At 44.5% G+C, this 19,995-nt stretch overlaps 1 protein-coding gene across 1 annotated transcript in view; it reads right to left on the reverse strand.

Moving 5' to 3' along the window:
- Positions 1-19,995, reverse strand: part of PTPRT (protein tyrosine phosphatase receptor type T) — an 815,678-nt gene that overhangs the window by 197,472 nt on the left and 598,211 nt on the right. Inside the window, exon 12 of the mRNA XM_068986822.1 lies at positions 15,395-15,431. Coding sequence (XP_068842923.1) covers positions 15,395-15,431 — 37 coding nt within the window. The remainder of the gene's footprint in view (positions 1-15,394; positions 15,432-19,995) is intronic.

The following is a 19,995-nucleotide window of genomic DNA, read 5'->3' on the forward strand; positions in this document are numbered from 1 at the left end:
TGCATTTTTCATTTACTAGCTGTGTCAGTTGGAAAATTACACACATTTCTGAGTTTCAGTATCTCTACCTATAAAATGGGGGGTGATAAAAAAAATATTGTATTTGGTCAAGAAGTTTGTTCAGGTTTTTCTGTACGATGTCATGGAAAAACCTGAACAAACTTTTTAGCTAATCCAAGATGGTTCAGATGGTAAAGCATCTGTCTATAATGCAGGAGACCCAGGTTTGAGCCCTGGGTTGGGAAGATCCCCTGGAGAAGGAAATGGCAATCCACTCCAGTACGATTGCCTGGAAAATCCCATGGACAGAGGAGCCTGGTAGGCTATAGTCTATGGGGTTGCAAAGAGTCGGACATGGCTTAGTGACTTCACTTTCACTTTCTTTCACTTTAAGATCTCATGAAGTTCTTTCAAGGATTAAGTGAAAAACAATTAAAGCCTTAGTTTGGTTGGCACACCCAGAGGAACCTCCCTACCCTATCATCCAAGGCTATAATTCTGCCTAGTGGGAATGCTTGGGCTTCCCTGATGACTCAGAGGGTAAAGCATCTGCCTGCAATGCAGGAGACCTGGGTTCGATCCCTGGGGCCGGGAAGATCCCCTGGAGAAGGAAATGGCAACCCACTCCAGTATCCTTGCCTGGAGAATCCCATGGATGGAGAAGCCTGGTGGGCTACAGTCCACAGAGTCACAAAGAGTCAGATACAACTGAGCAACTTCACTTTCACTGTCACTTTCTAGTGGAAATGCTCAGGTACAAGGGGTAGGAACAGAAGTATATCTGGATACTGGGATGGGACAAGGTTTTCCCAGTGAGTGGAGGAGCAGAGGTCTTGGCAGGACACAAAAGGAACAACAATAGGAAAAGGAGTCATGTATTTAGCGCTAGAGATAACTGGTATTTACTGGTGCCTGGCCCATTTACCTTTAGGCATATGAAAGAATCTCAGTCACCATGAAAGTCCAAGAGACATGAGTCATTTCTAAGAGAGGTATTTAAGATCCAGGTTACCATCTCCATGTTTATTCTTCCCCCTCTGAGGCCTATGAGGTCCCCTTTGGGGCCACTAATATTCTAGATGACATGCCTACAAAGAAACCTTTGTGGCATTAAGCTACTGAGATTAAGGTATTCAGTTGTTGTTGCAGCAAAGCCTAGCCTATCCTGACTAATCCAGCAGGACAAAAGATGGAAGTCCCTTGCTTTCTCCTCTATCATCTGGTCCCCTTATGATATGGCATTTTTGCTGGAAGATTCACAAACCTTCTGTCTTTACAGTTTCCAGGGCTTGCTCATATGTATACTTGCCAGCCATTAACAAAAACACTGAGACCATGTAAAGAAGAAGGAGGTCTGAATCCTGAGTGCTCAGACTTCCTTTCTGATTATTTTGTCTTCTAAAGCAATGGATGTTCAGTGGAAAGAGATGCTGATGGGATAAAGATGGCACTGGAACAGCTAAACTTGAAAATAAATTAATTTTTTGATTTATTAGCTTCAGTACACTGCGGAAGCAAATAAAGTAGAGGGCTCCTTGAGGCACCTCACCTTCTGCTCCAGATCCCAGGACTTAGCTTGGATACCACTGAAGACAGGCTAAAGATCTACCATACCCTAAAGGTTCTACCATCAGCTATTACTGGAAAAGAGGCAACGGGAAGTAGTTAACAAATAGGAGACAGAAGACCCTAACAGTGGCGAGTAGAACCTCGCCCAGTCTGTATTATGGACAGGATTCAAAATGGTGCCACAGAAATACCATGAGCTTTGGCATTACATGTGAGTGGCAATTCTGAGGGACCTTAAGTTCCTCATTTAACCCATTTGAGCTTACACAGCTTCATTCCTTAAGTCAGGGTAATAATGATGACCACTATTAATTTAGCACGTACTACATGACAGGATTTACTTCTATCATTGCACTGCAGACTCAGGTGAACACACAGCCCTCTGACGTGCATATTAATAGGTGGTTAATTTTTGCTAACACCCCCAACAATCCATTGAAGAACCATCAGAGAAAGCTCTAATGGAACTTAATTCTTTTTTATTTCTAGTCCTCATCTCTAGCCTAGCCACATTTCCCCCCTTTCCTTGACCTCTCATTTTAAAAGGCCCACAATTTCTTTTGTAAGATGCAGTGACGGTGGAAAGTCAGATCTGAGCTAAAATCAGCTTGGGTGTCTCAAGGCTTAAGTAGATCATTCTCACTTCAGGTTTAGAGGGATGCACTGAGACTACCGAGGGACATGCTTGAAGGACAAGCACTAGTCTTGGCTTTTGTTCTCTGGACTCCATGTAACAGCTTTGCTTTCCTGAGTGGGGTATGGAATGCATTTGTGTGTTGGGGAGAAGGGAGGTGTTTTGAGCAAATGTAGAGAGTAAAAGGTAGGGCAAGGACAGAGAACACTAGAGAGATGTACCAGTTGCTGTAGCAAGAAAAATGTTAAAGAGTTGGGATATTTAAAGGTCCTCTTCAGGTTCTTCTACAGTATATACATGATATAATCCTCTTATTTCATCTTGTCACATAACCTTTAAGAAAATCCACATCATTTCATTGGCATTGTAGGGTCTGGAAGATGCTGGGGGAAAGCAAAGAAACCTGAGGGATAAAGAGACCTTGTTACGCTCCAGTAATTCTGAGAAGTCCAGGCATGGGAAATTCATCTCCTATCTCTGCCCTGACCCCCAAACACACATGTGGGCTTTCTGCTCTGGAAGTCTGGCAGGATTTCTAAGGACTGAACAATAACCAAGAGCTTTCCAATAGATGTGCTCACTATTTTCTAGCCTCTTACAAGTGATCCGTCATTACAGTCCCTACTTCCAGCTGCCATAGCTAAATTTGAGCACCCTGTGATTCTGAGCTCCCCCTGAAATTGCTGGGCCAATGACAAGAGGAGGAAAAGTGCCAGAGTCAAAGGTCAGCAAGTACACGAGCGAAATCTTACACTCAGTCAATGCAAGAATATTATTGCTATGCAGGATCTCACCCAAACACAACAGCCTGTAGATGAAGAGGTTAAGTGCTCAGAGCCAAGGCCGGCATCATTCCTGTCTCCCCTCAGTTTCCACATTTTGAATACAGCCTGAGTCTGTTTGATTTGTATGAGAAGCGACTATGGTTCAGGTTTTGGCTTTCCTTCTTGGGGAAGAGCAGAAAAAGGACATATACTTAGTAGCTGGGTCTCCAGGTCTCAAAGAAGACCCAGAAGAAGGAAGAAAGGAAGCTCAAACTGGATCATCTATGATGTTCTTGACCTTTTATGTGCATATCCCAAATAATCAGGGGAAAGAACTAATGATCTTAGGCCTAAAAGTGACTCCTGGAGTCTGTGACTTGTCCAAGGTCAAATAGGTAAATTTTGGAGTGGGATTTGAATCCAGGTGTCTCTGATTAGGCATTATTTCAAGCAAGTTCTTGAGGAAGCTTTATATAAAATAGAACCTTCCATACAGAACTGGATCAACAGGGGTGGGAAGGGCAGATAATGGGCATTTCCTAGCTGATAGTAGACAATGCCTACATCTTGTTTGGCTTCTCACGTCACCTGTGGCAGGTTATTCTTGTAGCTAAAAAAGCCATGGACATATCACTCCTCTCGTGGGTCCCAGTCTTAGCATCTGTGAAATGAGGACATCTCACTGGAGAATGGCTATTTATTGTCCCTGCAGGGGCAAGAATCCATTAGGAAGACAGGGGAGAAAAGGCTGGATGAAATGTTCTACCTCAGGCTCAGACATTATAAAAAGAAGCCACGTTTACAAAAGACTATCGCCCCGCCTCCTGTTGCCCTGGGACAATGGTTTTAGTCCGTCATCATCACCCCCACGAGGCAGAAAGGGACTATGACACTGGCCCCTTATCTCATGCTTCATTATCCTGGAGTTCGGCTTTCAGCACCTACTCTGAGGGGGTTGTTTTAATGGGATCGTTAGAGAGTGTTTACCAGATTAAAACTGTGACTTTCTTCTGCAAAAGCAACTCTGCAAATGGCTTTATGGGTTTCCGGATTTATTTTGTCTCAATGACTCGGCTCAGTTTGCAAATCAAATCAAAGCTGATTTTTCTAACTGCCACTTGGGCGCACCCAGCGGGAGTCTGCGGAGCCAGCTGCGCTGCCTCGAAGGCTGGCGCCTGAGCGGGGAGAGAGGTTGCCTGCTGGCAGCCACAGAGGTTCCCATGGGAAGACAGCAGACAAGCAAGGACTTGATGGAACCCAATTGGGGCGGGGGAACAAGTCCGAGGAGGCCAAGTTTATTTTCTGGAAGGAGAAAAGGCAGATTCATGTGGCCCCCAAAGACTGAATGGAAGAAATAAGAGGGAATCAGTCTGAACCCCTGATATGGAGGCTCCCTGCAACTGAAATGCCCAGTGGTGGGAAATACTCCCTGAGGGAGTAGTGAGGTCTCTGTCATGACAGGTATCCAAGCAGAGCCTGCTTGGTCTTTCCATTAGTGGGGGTCGGAGGTCATGCACCTGATCTCTACCTCCACCGCTGTTACTCCTATCTCCAGAGACTTGTGCAAGGGGTACCACTTCCTCTGGAGCTACCCAAGAGTCTTCCTGAGGGGAAGGCGAGGGTAAAGGAAGGAAATGCCAAGGACCGATTGTGATGGGGGAGGAGGCAGAAATTCTCGCCTCAACGCAGAAAAACTTGGGGGAAATTTACACTTCACCGGGGATCTAGCCTAGACTTCACTGTGTCTGACAATAGACTCTCACTGAGCCTTCTCCCTCTTGCTTTTACACATTTCCTCCAAGAGCCGTCCCTCAATACATCCCAGGCACCCAAAACCCTGCCTCAGGCTCTGCTTCTAGGGAATCTGCCTTAAGATGCTCCCATTCTTCATCTGCTCACTGAAAAATTCCTCTTCCCCACCATGGGCTGAACTCCTGCTCTGATTCCACTCAATCTGCAGTCACAGTTAGTAACAACCAATGTTGGCGGCCAAGACGAGCTACCCCACGCACGAAGTCAGGGACCACGGCCAAGAGGAGCAACCCCATGTCCAAGGAGTGGTGGCTGCGTGGGCGCAGGAGGGCCGAGAGGAGCTACTCCACATTCAAGGTCAGGAGGGGCGGCCGTGAGGAGATATCCCTCGTTCAAGGTAAGGAGCGGTGGCTGTGCTTTGCTGGAGCAGCCGTAAAGAGATACCCCACGTCCAAGGTAAGAGAAACCCAAGTACGACGGTAGGTGCTGCGAGAGGGGATCAGAGGACAGACACACTGAAACCATACTCACAGAAAACTAGTCAATCTAATCACACTAGGACCACAGCCTTGTCTAACTCAGCCTTGTCTAAGCCATGCCTGTGGGGCCACCCAAGACGGGCGGGTCATGATGGAGAGGTCTGATAGAATGTGGTCCACTGGAGAAGGGAATGGCAAACCACTTCAGTATTCTTGCCTTGAGAACCCCATGAACAGTATGAAAAGGCAAAATGATAGGATACTGAAAGAGGAACTCCCCAGGTTGGTAAGTGCCCAATATGCTACTGGAGATCAGTGGAGAAATAACTCCAGAAAGAATGAAGGGATGGAGCCAAAGCAAAAACAATACCCAGGTGTGGATGTGACTGGTGATAGAAGCAAGATCCGATGCTGTAAAGAGCAATATTGCATGGGAACCTGGAATGTCAGGTCCATGAATCAAGGCAAATTGGAAATGGTCAAACAGGAGATGACAAGAGTGACCATCAATTCTAGGAATCAGTGAACTAAAATGGACTGGAATGGGTGAGTTTAACTCAGATGACCATTATATCTACTACTGTGGGCAGAATCCCTTTAAAAAAACGTAGAAGCCATCATGGCCAACAAGAGAGTCCAAAATGCAGTACTTGGATGCAATCTCCAAAACGACAGAATGATCTCTGTTCATTTCCAAAGCAAACCATTCAATATCATGGTAATCCAAGCCTATGCCCCAACCAGTAACATTGAAAAAGCTGAAGTTGAATGGTTCTATGAAGACCTACAAGACCTTTTAGAACTAACACCCAAAAAAGATGTCCTTTTCATTATAGGGGACTGGAATGCAAAAGTAGGAAGTCAAGAAACACCTGGAGTAACAGGCAAATTTGGCCTTGGAATGCGGAATGAAGCAGGGCAAAGGCTAATAGAGTTTTGCCAAGAGAATGCACGGGTCATAGCAAACATCCTCTTCCAACAACACAAGAGAAGATTCTACACATGGACATCACCAGATGGTCAACACCGAAATCAGATTGATTATATTCTATGCAGCCAAAGATGGAGAAGCTCTATACAGTCAGCAAAAACAAGACCAGGAGCTGACTGTGGCTCAGATCATGAACTCCTTATTGCCAAATTCAGACTTAAATTGAAGAAAGTAGGGAAAACCACTAGACCATTCAGGTATGACCTAAATCAAATCCCTTATGATTATACAGTGGAAGTGAGAAATAGATTTAAGGGCCTAGATCTGCTAGACAGAGTGCCTGATGAACTATGGACAGAGGTTCACGACACTGTAGAGGAGACAGGGATCAAGACCATCCCCGTGGAAAAGAAATGCAAAAAAGCAAAATGGCTGTCTGAGGAGGCCTTACAAATAGCTGTGAAAAGAAGAGAAGTGAAAAGCCAAGGAGAAAAGGAAAGATATAAGCATCTGAATGCAGAGTTCCAAAGAATAGCAAGAAGAGATAAGAAAGCCTTCCTCAGCGATCAGTGCAAAGAAATAGACGAAAACAACAGAATGGGAAAGACTAGAGATCTCTTCAAGAAAATTAGACATACCAAGGGAACATTTCATGCTAAGATGGACTCAATAAAGGACAGAAATGGTATGGACCTAACAGAAGCAGAAGATATTAAGAAGAGGTGGCGAGAATACACAGAAAAACTGTACCAAAAATGTCTTCACAACCCAGATAATCATGATGGTGTGATCACTCACCTAGAGCCAGACATCCTGGAATGTGAAGTCAAGTGGGCCTTAGAAAGCATCACTACTAACAAAGCTAGTGGAGGTGACAGAATCCCAGTTGAGCTATTTCAAATCCTGAAAGATGATGCTGTGAAAGTGCTGCACTCAATATGCCAGCACATTTGGAAAACTCAGCAGTGGCCACAGGACTGGAAAAGGTCAGTTTTCATTCCAATCCCAAAGAAAGGCAATGCCAAAGAATGCTCAAACTACTGCACAATTGCACTCATCTCACACACTAGTAAAGTAATGCTCAAAATTCTCCAAGCCAAGTTTCAGCAATACATGAACCGTGAACTTCCAGACGTTCAAGCTGGTTTTAGAAAAGGCAGAGGAACCAGAGATCAAATTGCCAACATCCGCTGGATCATGGAAAAAGCAAGAGAGTTCCAGAAAAACATCTATTTCTGCTTTATTGACTATGCCAAAGCCTTTGACTGTGTGGATCACAAGAAACTGGAAAATTCGGAAAGAGATGGGAATACCAGACTAGCTGACCTTCCTCTTGAGAAACCTATATGCAGGTCAGGAAGCAACAGTTAGAACTGGACATGGAACAACAGACTGGTTCCAAATAGGAAAAGGAGTACATCAAGGCTGTATACTGTCACCCTGCGTATTTAACTTATATGCAGAGTACATCATGAGAAACGCTGGGCTGGAAGAAGCACAAGCTGGAATCAAGATTGCCGGGAGAAATATCAATAACCTCAGATATGCAGATGACACCACCCTTATGGCAGAAAGTGAAGAGGAAGTAAAAGGCCTCTTGATGAAAGTGAAAGAGGAGAGTGAAAAAGTTGGCTTAAAGCTCAACATTCAGAAACGAAGATCATGACATCCGGTCCCATCACTTCATGGGAAATAGATGGGGAAACAGTGGAAACAGTGGCTGACTTTATTTTTTAGGGCTCAAAAGTCACTGCAGATGGTGATTGTTGCCATGAAATTAAAAGACGCTTACTCCTTGGAAGGAAAGTTATGACCAACCTAGATAGTATATTCAAAAGCAGAGACATTACTTTGCCGACTAAGGTCCGTCTAGTCAAGGACGTGGTTTTTCCTGTGGTCATGTATGGATGTGAAAGTTGGACTGTGAAGAAAGCTGAGCACCGAAGAATTGATGCTTTTGAACTGTGATGTTGGAGAAGACTCTTGAGAGTCCCTTGGACTGCAAGGAGATCCAACTAGTCCGTTCTAAAGGAGATCAGTCCTGGGTGTTCATTGGAAGGACTGATGCTAAAGCTGAAACTCCAATACTTTGGCCACCTGATGTGAAGAGTTGACTCACTGGAAAAGACTCCGATGCTGGGAGGGATTGGGGGCAGGAGGAGAAGGGGATGACGGAGGATGAGATATCTGGATGGCATTACCGACTTGATAGACATGAGTCTGAATATACTCCGGGAGTTGGTGATGGACAGGGAGGCCTGGCTTGCTGTGATTTGTGGAGTCACAAAGAGTCAGACACAACTGAGCAACTGAACTGAACTGAACTGAGCCCCGTGCTGAGGAACAAGGTAACGAAGAATGTGAATCTGTGCACACAAGTTCCTCACCCCATCAGTGAAAAAGACAGCCTTCCAGGCTTTTGAGATGAACCTGTCCTAATCCTTGCATTAAATCTAGCAGCTAATACAAGCTTCCACCCCACATTCCCTTAGCAGTGCCTTAAGCCGGAGGTTCTGCCCCAGCTCTATAAATAGATACTGCCCGTGGGTGGTATGTGAATCCATCCCACAGACTCTTTGTAAACACAGGGGACTTGGCTCTCCCAGGGAGTCTGGGCCAAGAGTCTGGTTCCTCTCACAATTATTCCCCTAGCTTCTCAAATGCCACCCTCGCGCTGGATACGCCTCAGTTCCCAGGGGTGGCTGAGAAGGGCTGGGGATAGGACCGGGGTCACAAAGTCTCTCACGTGCACCTACCCTAGAGGAGTGAGCCCCAGGGCTGCCCCAGGGCTTTGGCTCTGCTGCCTCCTGTCCTCACTCAGTACACCTCGCTTCTCTTTAGAGGCATTGATCGCAGTCATAACCCCACCACTGTGTCTTACGATCATTCACTTCATGTCTGCTTCCACACTAGACTATGAGCTTCCTGAGGATAGGAAGCAAGACTGCTGATTCACTGGAAATCCCCAGTTCCTTACAAGGTACCTGGCTCACAGGTGCTCAGTGAGTGAGCTAACCACGAGAGCCATAATGGTCATCAATCATGATTTTCTAAGAATTTCTAGAACAATTTACAGTAAATAAAAATCCATTTATAGGTATGTTATCATTCGGTCCTTATAACAAACCGAGACTTTGGTGTGCTGGGGCTGGCTTGCATCAGCTTGCTACAGAAGAAATGTTGCTGAACATTCAGGACATTCTTATAAGCCAGCTGTTAAGCCATCAATAACTTGATATTGGATTTGTGGGGATATTTACACCCTAGAAATGGACAAAGACTACCAATAAAAGACTTTTCCAAAGAGCGGGTTTATCAGCAAACCACAGGCAGGAAGTACATTCAAAACTTTTCTGTGAATGGGTAGATGATTTCGGTGCTCAGTCACTAAGTCGTGTCCAACTCTTGGCGACCCCATGGACTGCAGCACGCCAGGCCTCCCTGTCCTTCACTATCTCCCAGAGTGTGCTCAAACTCATGTCTACTGTGTCAGTGATGCCATCCAACCATCTCATTCTCTGTCACCCCCTTCTCCTCCTGCCTTCAATCTTTGCCAGCATCAGGGTCTTTTCCAATGAGTCAGTTCTTCACATCAGGTGGCCAAAATATTGGAGCTTCAGCTTTAGCATCAGTCCTTCTAATGAATGGGTAGATGGGGGTCACTTCATTTTATTTTTTAATTTTTTGACCACCCTGTGTGCCAAACAAGATCTTAGTTTCCCAACCAGGGATTGAACCTGTGCCCCTGCATCGGGAACACAGCGTCTTAACCACTGGACTGCCCGGGAAGTCCTGGGATTACTTTAAATAGGGTGCTTCTGAGTTTTAGGAAGAGGGACCCTTAGGATCTCTGAGTCTTGCAGCAGTGAGATGCTGACCAAATGCATTCCCTCATCTCAGTAGGTGTGATATGCCAGGAACTTCCTGCCACGGCCAAATGTGACTGGGAAATCAGTGCCAAGGACCAAGCTGTCCCTCATCAGAGCTCCCCTCAACAGCAGCAGGGCTGGCAGCTGCCCCAGGAGGCCTGGCCCTGCCCAGGACCCGATGCTCCACCACCATGCGGGGTCTGGGAAGGTCCCTGCTGCCACAGACCCAGTGTCTGGTTTGTAGGGGTAGCCCTTTGCATTTACCCCCTGCCCTGGGATCCTTTCATAGATTAAGAAGAAAGGCAATGCGAAAGAATGCTCAAACTACCGCACAATTGCACTCGTCTCACATGCTAGTAAAGTAATGCTCAAAATTCTCCAAGCCAGGCTTCAGCCAATACGTGAACTGTGAACTCCCTGATGTTCAAGCTGGTTTTAGAAAAGGCAGAGGAACCAGAGGTCGAATTGCCAACATCCGCTGGATCATGGAAAAAGCAAGAGAGTTCCAGAAAAACATCTATTTCTGCTTTATTGACTATGCCAAAGCCTTTGACTGTGTGGATCACAAGAAACTGTGGAAAATTCTGAAAGAGATGGGAATACCAGACCACCTAACTTGCCTCTTGAGAAATCTGTATGCAGGTCAGGAAGCAACAATTCGAACTGGACATGGAACAACAGACTGGTTTCAAATAGGAAAAGGAGGACGTCAAGGCTGTATATTGTCACCCTGCTTATTTAACTTATATGCAGAGTACATCATGAGAAACGCTGGGCTGGAAGAAGCACAAGCTGGAATCAAGATTGCCGGGAGAAATATCAGTAACCTCAGATATGCAGATGACACCACCCTTATGGAAGAAAGTGAAGAGGAGCTAAAAAGCCTCTTGATGAAAGTGAAAGAGGAGAGTGAAAAAGTTGGCTTAAAGCTCAACATTCAGAAAACGAAGATCATGGCATCCAGTCCCATCACTTCATGGGAAATAGATGGGGAAACAGTAGAAACAGTGTCAGACTTTATTTTGGGGGGCTCCAAAATCACTGCAGATGGTGACTGCAGCCATGAAATTAAAAGACACTTACTCCTTGGAAGAAAAGTTATGACCAACCTAGATAGCATATTCAAAAGCAGAGACATTGCTTTGCCGACTAAGGTCCGTCTAGTCAAGGCTATGGTTTTTCCTGTGGCCATGTATGGATGTGAGAGTTGGACTGTGAAGAAGGCTGAGCGCCGAAGAATTGATGCTTTTGAACTGTGGTGTTGGAGAAGACTCTTGAGAGCCCTTGGACTGCAAGGAGATCCAACCAGTCCATTCTGAAGGAGATCAGCCCTGGGATTTCTTTGGAAGGAATGATGCTAAAGCTGAAGCTCCAGTACTTTGGCCACCTCATGCGAAGAGTTGACTCATTGGAAAAGACTCTGATGCTGGGAGGGATTGGGGGCAGGAGGAGAAGGGGACGACCGAGGAGAGATGGCTGGATGGCATCACGGACTCGATGGACGTGAGTCTGAGTGAACTCCGGGAGATGGTGATGGACAGGGAGGCCTGGCGTGCTGCGATTCATGGGGTTGCAAAGAGTCGGACATGACTGAGCGACTGAACTGAACTGCTTGAGGAAGCCTTGCTTTGCTTCTGCAGAAACCCAGAGCCACATCTGGACCTCAGCCTGCATCTGGGGCCCTCTTTGGCGGGGCAGTTCCTACTCAGCGCACAGACCCCAAGACTACTGGGATCGCACTGAATGGTGAGCATGAGAGGCTTCAATGGGAACCATGTGGCCGCTGCCCCTAACTGCATGGGACCCGTTTTGGCTTGAACTGAGTTCCCCTCAGATTCATATGTCAATGTCCTAACTGTGACCTTATCGGTCAACGGGCTCCCTGTAGAGGTGATTAGCTGAGTTAGGATGAGGTCATACTGGAGTAAGGTGGAGCCTCAATCCAATATGATCAGTGTTCGTAGAAAAGGGGAGAATTGGGACAGACACGCAGAGGAAGAGCACCATGCGAAGATGACGGCAGAGGTGAGGTGAGGCCCCTGCACGCCAGAGCGCATCAACGACGGCCAGCAACCCCCCAGACGCTGGAGGAAAGGCATGAAACAGACCCTGCCTCACAGTCTCCAAGGAGCTAACCCTGCTGACATCTCGATCTTGCATTTCTAGCCTTCAGAAGCGTGAGACAATAAATTAGGCTTTGTTTAAGCCACTTAGTTTGTGAACTCTGCAGTCGCTGAAAACTAACACAGGTCCCCGGCTTTGCAGACCTCCCTCCCGGCTGTCAGTGTTTCATCAGAGCATGGGTGACGAACAGTGACATTACAGATAGGCAAGGGTTAGAGGTGCGCGCTAGAGCCAGGGATTCTATCTAATATCGATAGAAGATGCCCTGGGCTTCTGGTCAGGTCAGAATGACCCCGAACAGCTCAGGCTGTTCCATTCTGAGTAGCAGCCCTCCCAGTTCCATGGAACTCACACAGCTGACCACAGGCACTGTCTGGAATCACTAGGGTCAGGGACAGGACATCAGCAAGTTGCTTCATCGCCAAAGCAGTGGCCTCAAGCCTGCCCATGTGACTACACTACAGAGACGGGCTGCCCTCTGGCAGACTCATGAGGAAAATGCCACAATGACAAAGAGGTGTAGGAGCTTTGAAGGAGACAGAAGGGCCATGGAATCTGTCACTAGAACTTGCTATATCCTTACTGCCTGCAAGGTTCCCACCATCATACTTCCCTCTGTTAAAAAGAAGAGCATTTTTGGCAAACCCATAAAGATGGAAATTTGATTGACAATATCAGGAAAGGGATGGGTCAAATATTGACACCTGGACTTAGTTCCTTGACACACAGTCCCCATGGGCAGGGTACAAGTTCAGATAGGGTTCTCGTTCAGCGGACCCTGGATGCTCCAAGGGGACAGAGCAGACGCTGATCAAATATAGCTTTCCTTCCCTTTGCCTTTTCTCTGCATCACCAAGCATCCTGCTTATTTATCTGATGTGATGCTGAGAAGGAATCACTCCTTGACCTGAGGGAGATTGGCATTCTGCACTACCCAGCTCTCTACCCTACTGCCAAGAGCTGCTAGAGCCCGCTTCTCCGGTTGGGGCAATGGCCCTCACTGCACTGGAAAACAAAGGCATGGAAGCCCGGAATCCATGTCTGACTCCTAACTCCTCTGAGCCCCGCCTGGGCATGGCCAGCTGGGTATTTGTACTCATGAATGTATTCCCGTCCTTTCCCCTGCCACACCTGCCACATGCACACAACACACTCCGCTAAAGGAAGGCTGTAGCCTAAACATCAAACAAGAAGAGAAATCCTCGTGCTAAGAAGTAGACAACTCTTTTGCTCTAGTTCTTTAAAGCTCACGTTAATCTCACAGATCAGCAATGGAACCTGGAGAAACATGGCATGGTGTGCTGTCTATCTACATGGACAGTGGGTCCTGAAATTGCCAAGAATGTATACTTTTAATTATTCTCTCTCAGGGCTTCCCTGGTGGCTCAGTGGTAAAGAATCTGCCTGCCAATGGAGGAGACATGGGTTCAATCCCTGATCCAGAATGATCCCACATGCTGTGGAGCAACCAACTCAGTGCGTCACAACCATGGAGCCTGTGCTCTGGAGCCCAGGAACCGCAGCTATTGAGACCGTGCACAGACCCGGCTCATGCTCTGCAAGAAGGGAAGCCACCGTAATGAGAGGCCCGCGTGCTGCAACTCGAGAGAAGACCCCGCTCACTACAACTAGAGAAAAGCCCATGTGGCAGTGAAGACCCAGCACAGCCAAAAAGCAATCACCAAATAATATTCTCACTCAAAGTCCCCGCAGATACCTTTTGCCTGTCTGATCGCATGTTCTCAATTCCCAGTTCACATCACACAATTCAACAAACTCCCTTTTAGAAGGGCTTTATGTCCCAGGAGGTGTCAGAATCCCACACTCCCCCCGACTCACCACCACAGGGGACAGCACTGCCATCAGCCTCTCCCGTGTCCAGGGGTCAGAAGCTCGCAGGGAGCCATGGAGCTTACTATCACAGGGGAGGTTTCTCTCTAAGTTTCCTGCCCACTCCAGGGGGTTGCTGCAGATACTGAGCTGTCCAGCCCGAGACCAGAGCTCTAGTGCCAGCCCATGGATAAGGGTCTTCTTTCTAGATGATCTGTTTTCTTCAGAGGAAAACTCTGCTGAGGCCCATAATTCGTGCCCCTTTTGTTTGCAGGCCATCAATTCTCCTTGCCTCACAAGCAGTATTTTATCTCTTTCTGTCCAGAAGCCTGAGCTCCCGAGAGAGAACACATTAGGGACATGCTGACCTCTCCTGACTTCTGTGAGAGCAGAGTGAGTTCTTATCACAGTGAACTCTGATTGCTTGTCTTCTTCCTTCTGCGTCTTCCCTTTGCTGTCTACAAACTGATATGACTTTCTTCAAAGTTACAAACCTAATGGGTGATAGGTCTTGGTGCATATTCTGTCAAATAACCATTAAATAGTCCTCTCTCTCTCTCCTCTGTTTTCTGCTATGTGTCCTTGCGTGTATGTATTCACATATGTATATACATACATGAGCCACTGTCTTTGTCTACAGTTCATGCCTATCATTACATATCTACTTACATCTTTTCATTGCTGTGGAAGTCACCTATGAAAGCATATATGCTCTCAGTAAATGCAGGGAATAGAATGAGTTGCCCAGTTTTGGTGTGTTTATACAGGGAGGATAGCTGGTAAAAATGTCAGTTCTATAACAAAAAAGATAAACCTGATTTCTAACCATTCAACCTTATAATAGGTTAAATGATAACAAACCATTCATTGATTTTTTTTTAAAGAGTAATAAACAGAAACATGTACCAATTGAAAGAGCCAGGCAATTCAATAATAATTAGGGAAACAAAAAGTGATGAGCCTGAACAATGCTGCCTTAGTTTTGGGGATAAGTATTGAAAATGCCAACTAGACAGCAATGCAGTGTTTGTTTTCCCATTACAGAAGGCACTGACACTAATCACCTCATTTTTGAAAGCTATGCGGCAACTGAATAAAATCCAACACCAGAAGACTGGTCTAACGGATGTGCAAAAAAATACCCACATAAACATAGACTCAAATGCAATGAAAATATATAGTGGAAGAATATTTGAGTAAATTTATATTTACCACTGATTAATGTTCCAGTCTGTACATCCATCCATCGACTAAACAAATATGTTTTGAGCTCTTCCTATGCTCTAGGCATTGTGTTATTAATATATACCATAAGTATATAATAATACTTATATGCAAATGACTCTAGTGAAAATAACAATTCTTTCTTGTTATATTTAGTCACTGTTGCTACAGAGAGAAGTACTTCAGTAGCTGAAGACAGACAGTGCATGCCAACATACCTTTTGTAGCCAGACGGACACAATTGATTTTGGTTTCCTGTGAATAACAAAAGTGAGATTCCAGTTAATTTGTTGTGGGTTTGGTTTTTTAATATAGACAAAAATATACACATACATATTTGCATATATAGGCTTGCATTTATGTTTTTAATTTTAATTTTAATTTAATATTTGTCCCTTCTATGTTTTTCCTCCAGGGGAATCACCTTTTAATTCTATTCCTTCATTTATCTTCACACTGGTGTTACTGCCACTTCCTGGCTCTCATTACCTTATCAGTTTCTTCCCCAGACAGAACTACTTCATAAATACTGCCCAGCAGAGAACAATCACCGTAACACGAAGTGAGTGCCCTGTGGCATGTGTGCGCTTCACTCAGCTACATGGGTTAGCAGGGGGCATCAAGGGCATCTTTGAGAAGCTTAATGGGATTGCTGGGTCATGTGGTTCTATTTTTAGCTTTTTAAGGAACCTCCATACTGTCCTCCATAGTGGCTATATCAATTTACATTCCCACAAACAGTGCAAAAGGGTTCCCGGTTCTGTATACTCTCTTCAGCATTTATTGTTTGTAGACTTTTTGGTGATGGCCATTCTGACCAGTGTGAGGTGATACCTCACTGTAGTTTTGATCTGCAGAATCCAATGCTTTCTTGCTAATGCCCACATGTGAAGAACCACGGCATCTTGAAGGCACTGTCTTAGTCAGGATTAGTTTAGTTTAGTTGTTCAGTCATGTCCCACTCTTTGCGAACCCATGGACTATATAGCCTGCCAGGCTCCTCTGTCCATGGAATTCTGCAGACAAGAATACTGGCGTGGATGGCCTTTCCTGTCTCCAGGGGGTCTTCCTAATCCAGGGATTGAACTCGTATCTCCTGTGTCTCCTGGACTGCAGGTGGATTCTTTGCCATCTGAGCCAACAGGGAAGCCTTAGTCCGGAATATGCAGAAGTGATAAAACCCACGAAATCCAGGGGCTACAAACAGCAAAGGTTTATTTTCCACTCAAACAACATGTCCAATATAGGAGTACGGTGGGTCTGAGGGGGAGCTGATGGTGGTGGCTGGAGGATACTGTCATCATTGTAGCCACTAAAAGACCAAGGCTGCTCCCTCCATTTAAATATAATGCTTCAGTGTTCACTGAGGCCAGAGAAAGGGATGATGATGAGTTTAGTAAGAACTGGCAACTAAAGGCTTGACATTAGAAGTAACACGTTTACTTTGACACAGGTTCCATCAGCTAGAGTGAGTCTAAGGGCCATATGCCTGACTTCAGTGACACAGGAATTGGAGTGCTCCAGGAACCAAAAAGAGAAACAATGATAATGTCTGCAGCAGAGTGTATTTCATCCATGCACACCTCTGAATGCTAGGAACTGTCCCTCCTATCAAACCCAAGTATGACTCCCTCGTGGTCTTGATTCTACTCTGTAGCCCAAAGAAAGTCTGCACTTGCTTGTGTAGGAAAGATGCCTGGATACTGCAAGACAGTTCTCAAGTTCACTAGCATTCTTTTTCAACAATTCCTCAGATGATAAAAGTTCAAGTCCTCTGAACCAAATTAATGCTCATCCCAGGACATCCTCCAGTTTGTCCCTCTTAAGGAGAAGGGACTAGAACATGAAGCAACAGTCTATGTGTAGGCTTGTCAATATATGATTACATAGATTATCACTATTTTCAATTTTTTTCTTACTTAAACTGCGCTTCTAATAACATAGCCAACATTTCACATTTTCATTGATCACAATGAATATGTCAGCAACTCTTTCCCATCAAAAAAAGAAAAAAAATTGCCTGCTTCTACATATCTATGTGGTCCTATTATGAATCTCAAGCACAGAGTCAAACTTGGAGCTGTTGAAGTCTATCCTCTTTGATTCGGTGACTAGAGCCTATTACCATGTTATCTTCACCATCTGCAAGTTTGGGGACATGATTTTTCAACTTTATCCAGATCAATAATATAAGTAGTAACCTAGAAAATGCCAATAACAGACTCAGCGGCATGTACTAGAATCCCTCTTCCAGGCTGGCATTCATCTGTTCATCAGAATCTCTGGTTGGTTATGCAACAGTTACTTGCTGTCTCAACTGCTTAAGAACTCAGACTCTACTGCGGTTATTTTTCCAAAAACATAGCTTGAGAACAGAGTCAAAAATCACTTCAGATCCTGATGCTCTGTCTACTGCATTTCCCCAGTCAGTTCAAGAACTATCTTAAAGAAAGAAGGTTGAGTTGACATGACTTGTTCTTTGGAACAAGTGTTTCCTTTTTTTTTTTTTTTTTCCTGTGCTGAAAGTGTTACTTTTTAAAATAAATAACTGTTTTATTTTAAAAAATGGAAAATGCAGAAATGTAAAAAGAGCATGACATATTATGATTCAAATACATGGAATATTCATTTGAAGTGTGCTTATATTTCAAGGGAAAAAAAAAAAGTTTTTTTTAAGAGAACATATCCAGGAGACAGAAAGAAAGAAGAGAGAAAAGAGTAGAACTCTCTAACTGAGATGGGATGAATCGGGAGAGGAGCACTGACGTGTGTACACTGCTGGGTGTGAAACAGACAGCTGGCAGGAAGCTGCTGTGCAGCACAGGGAACTTAGCTTGGTGTTCCGTGATGACCTAAACGGGTGGGATTTGGAGGAAGGCGATGTACATATACATATAGCTGATTCACTTCGTTGTACAGCAGAAACTAATACAACTTTGCCAAGCAATTATACTCCAAAAATAAAATTAAAAATTGAGATGCCGAAAAAGCTCAAGTCACAAATGAGTTAAAACTTAAAAATGATGATAAAAGTGAGCAAACTAATTTTTTTTCGTTTGTTTTCATGTTTGGAGGTAGAACACAGTTCTTCAGCTCCTGTTGGCTTCCATATCGTTCTTTGGCTTAAACAAAGGTCGGTGAACTGGACACTGAGATGGCTAAAGAAGAAAGCACGACATCCAGAGAACTGAGAAACTGTGTTGGATGGGACGTGCCAAGAGATAAGAAAGATTTCCAACTTATACTAATACAAAGAAAAAAAAAAGATTTTGCAAGTACTGTATCAGGAAACTTGCCAATTCTGTGTAAGACTGTTAATATAGCAATGGGCAATATAGTGAGGTCTTCACTGATAGGGGTAATTTATAAATATGTATCTAGATTTTAAAGAGAGTCAACCTAATCTCTTTATATCTAAGAATCTATTCTCATGGAATGATCTTAAATGCAGAAGAAGCTTTATATTCAAAGTCATTGCTTCCAGTATTCTTTATAAAAGTGAAAATGAAGAGGAACGTATCTGCCTAACTCTCTCTACACAGTGGAGTTTTATAAGGCTGATAATGAAAATGGTTGAGACCCATGTAACAACATGCAGTAATATACTTAAGAAAATAATAAATGAATAAAGCACAGTTTTTATCCAACATGCAAATCTAAGCATTTAAAAAATAAGTCCTAAAGGAAATATACTAAATCTTAAAAATGGTTGCACAGTGAAGTATAACATATTGATACATGCAGACAAATACACTAATTTTCAATGCAGTTTGCCAAATCTTTCACAAAGTGAACACACACTTTAGGACCAGCATCCAGATCAAAACACCCTAAATTACCAGCACCTCAAAAAAACCCTTCACACTCCTCCTGGGTCATTTCCTCCCCATAAAGGTGAAGGCTAAGGTGTCTTTTGTGGGACTCAACGGACATGAGTTTGAGTAAACTCTGGGAGCTGGTGATGGACAGGGAAGCCTGGTGTGCTGCAGTCCATGGGATCACAAAGAGTTGGATGCAACTGAGTAACTGAACTGAACTCGTTTAAAAATGTGTCCCAGAAAAGGGAATATTGGGTAGCCACAATAGTTTATTCTACCGCCTTCTTACTGGATCATTTAAAGAACTTTCTAATTCTCCTTAGACTCATCTTCACTGCCAAAGCTGCATGCATGAAAGCGAGCCATTTCCTAACACTATGTCCTCCACCTGAATCTATTAAACTGTTTTCTATCATCTAAAGCACTTGTCTGATTATGTTTAACTCTCCTCGGCTCTCACAAACATGACGCTGACATATCTGTTTTCTCCCAAGTTCCTGACATCTTTAATTCCATAACCAATTTGTCTTTGTTGGTTAGGATCAGGTACAGAATAACAAAGTCCTGAGTCACTCCCTTGACCTTCCAGGTGATTGAACTGTTAGCAAGCAAGTCAGGAACACGCTGGAAATTCTGCATCCGATCACACAGGAAGTCTGGCCTGTGGACATTTACCCAATCAGTTCTGTAAAAAAGAAATGAGTACTTTCCTTGTATCAGATTATATAAGGCTTTGGAAAGAGAAAAAGCATTTGGTGTCTTCTCTGTTCCATCTCCACAGTACAAGACAATTTCATGTTCCCATTATTTTAGCCTCACTCACATTCCACTTCTACTCTAGACTTGCAAATCTGCACACAGGGATGTATCACCTTGGGGTAGAATATACTGTCCTAACTGTTGGGCTTCTGTTGAGACCTGCTTCTACTCAAGGATCTGCTAGTGTTGGGACTTTTCCAGCAGGCCAGTGTTAAAGACTCCACACTTCCGATGCAGGGGGC

This window comes from Capricornis sumatraensis, chromosome 15 (assembly GCF_032405125.1).
Source record: "Capricornis sumatraensis isolate serow.1 chromosome 15, serow.2, whole genome shotgun sequence".
Classification (NCBI taxonomy): Eukaryota; Metazoa; Chordata; class Mammalia; order Artiodactyla; family Bovidae; genus Capricornis; species Capricornis sumatraensis.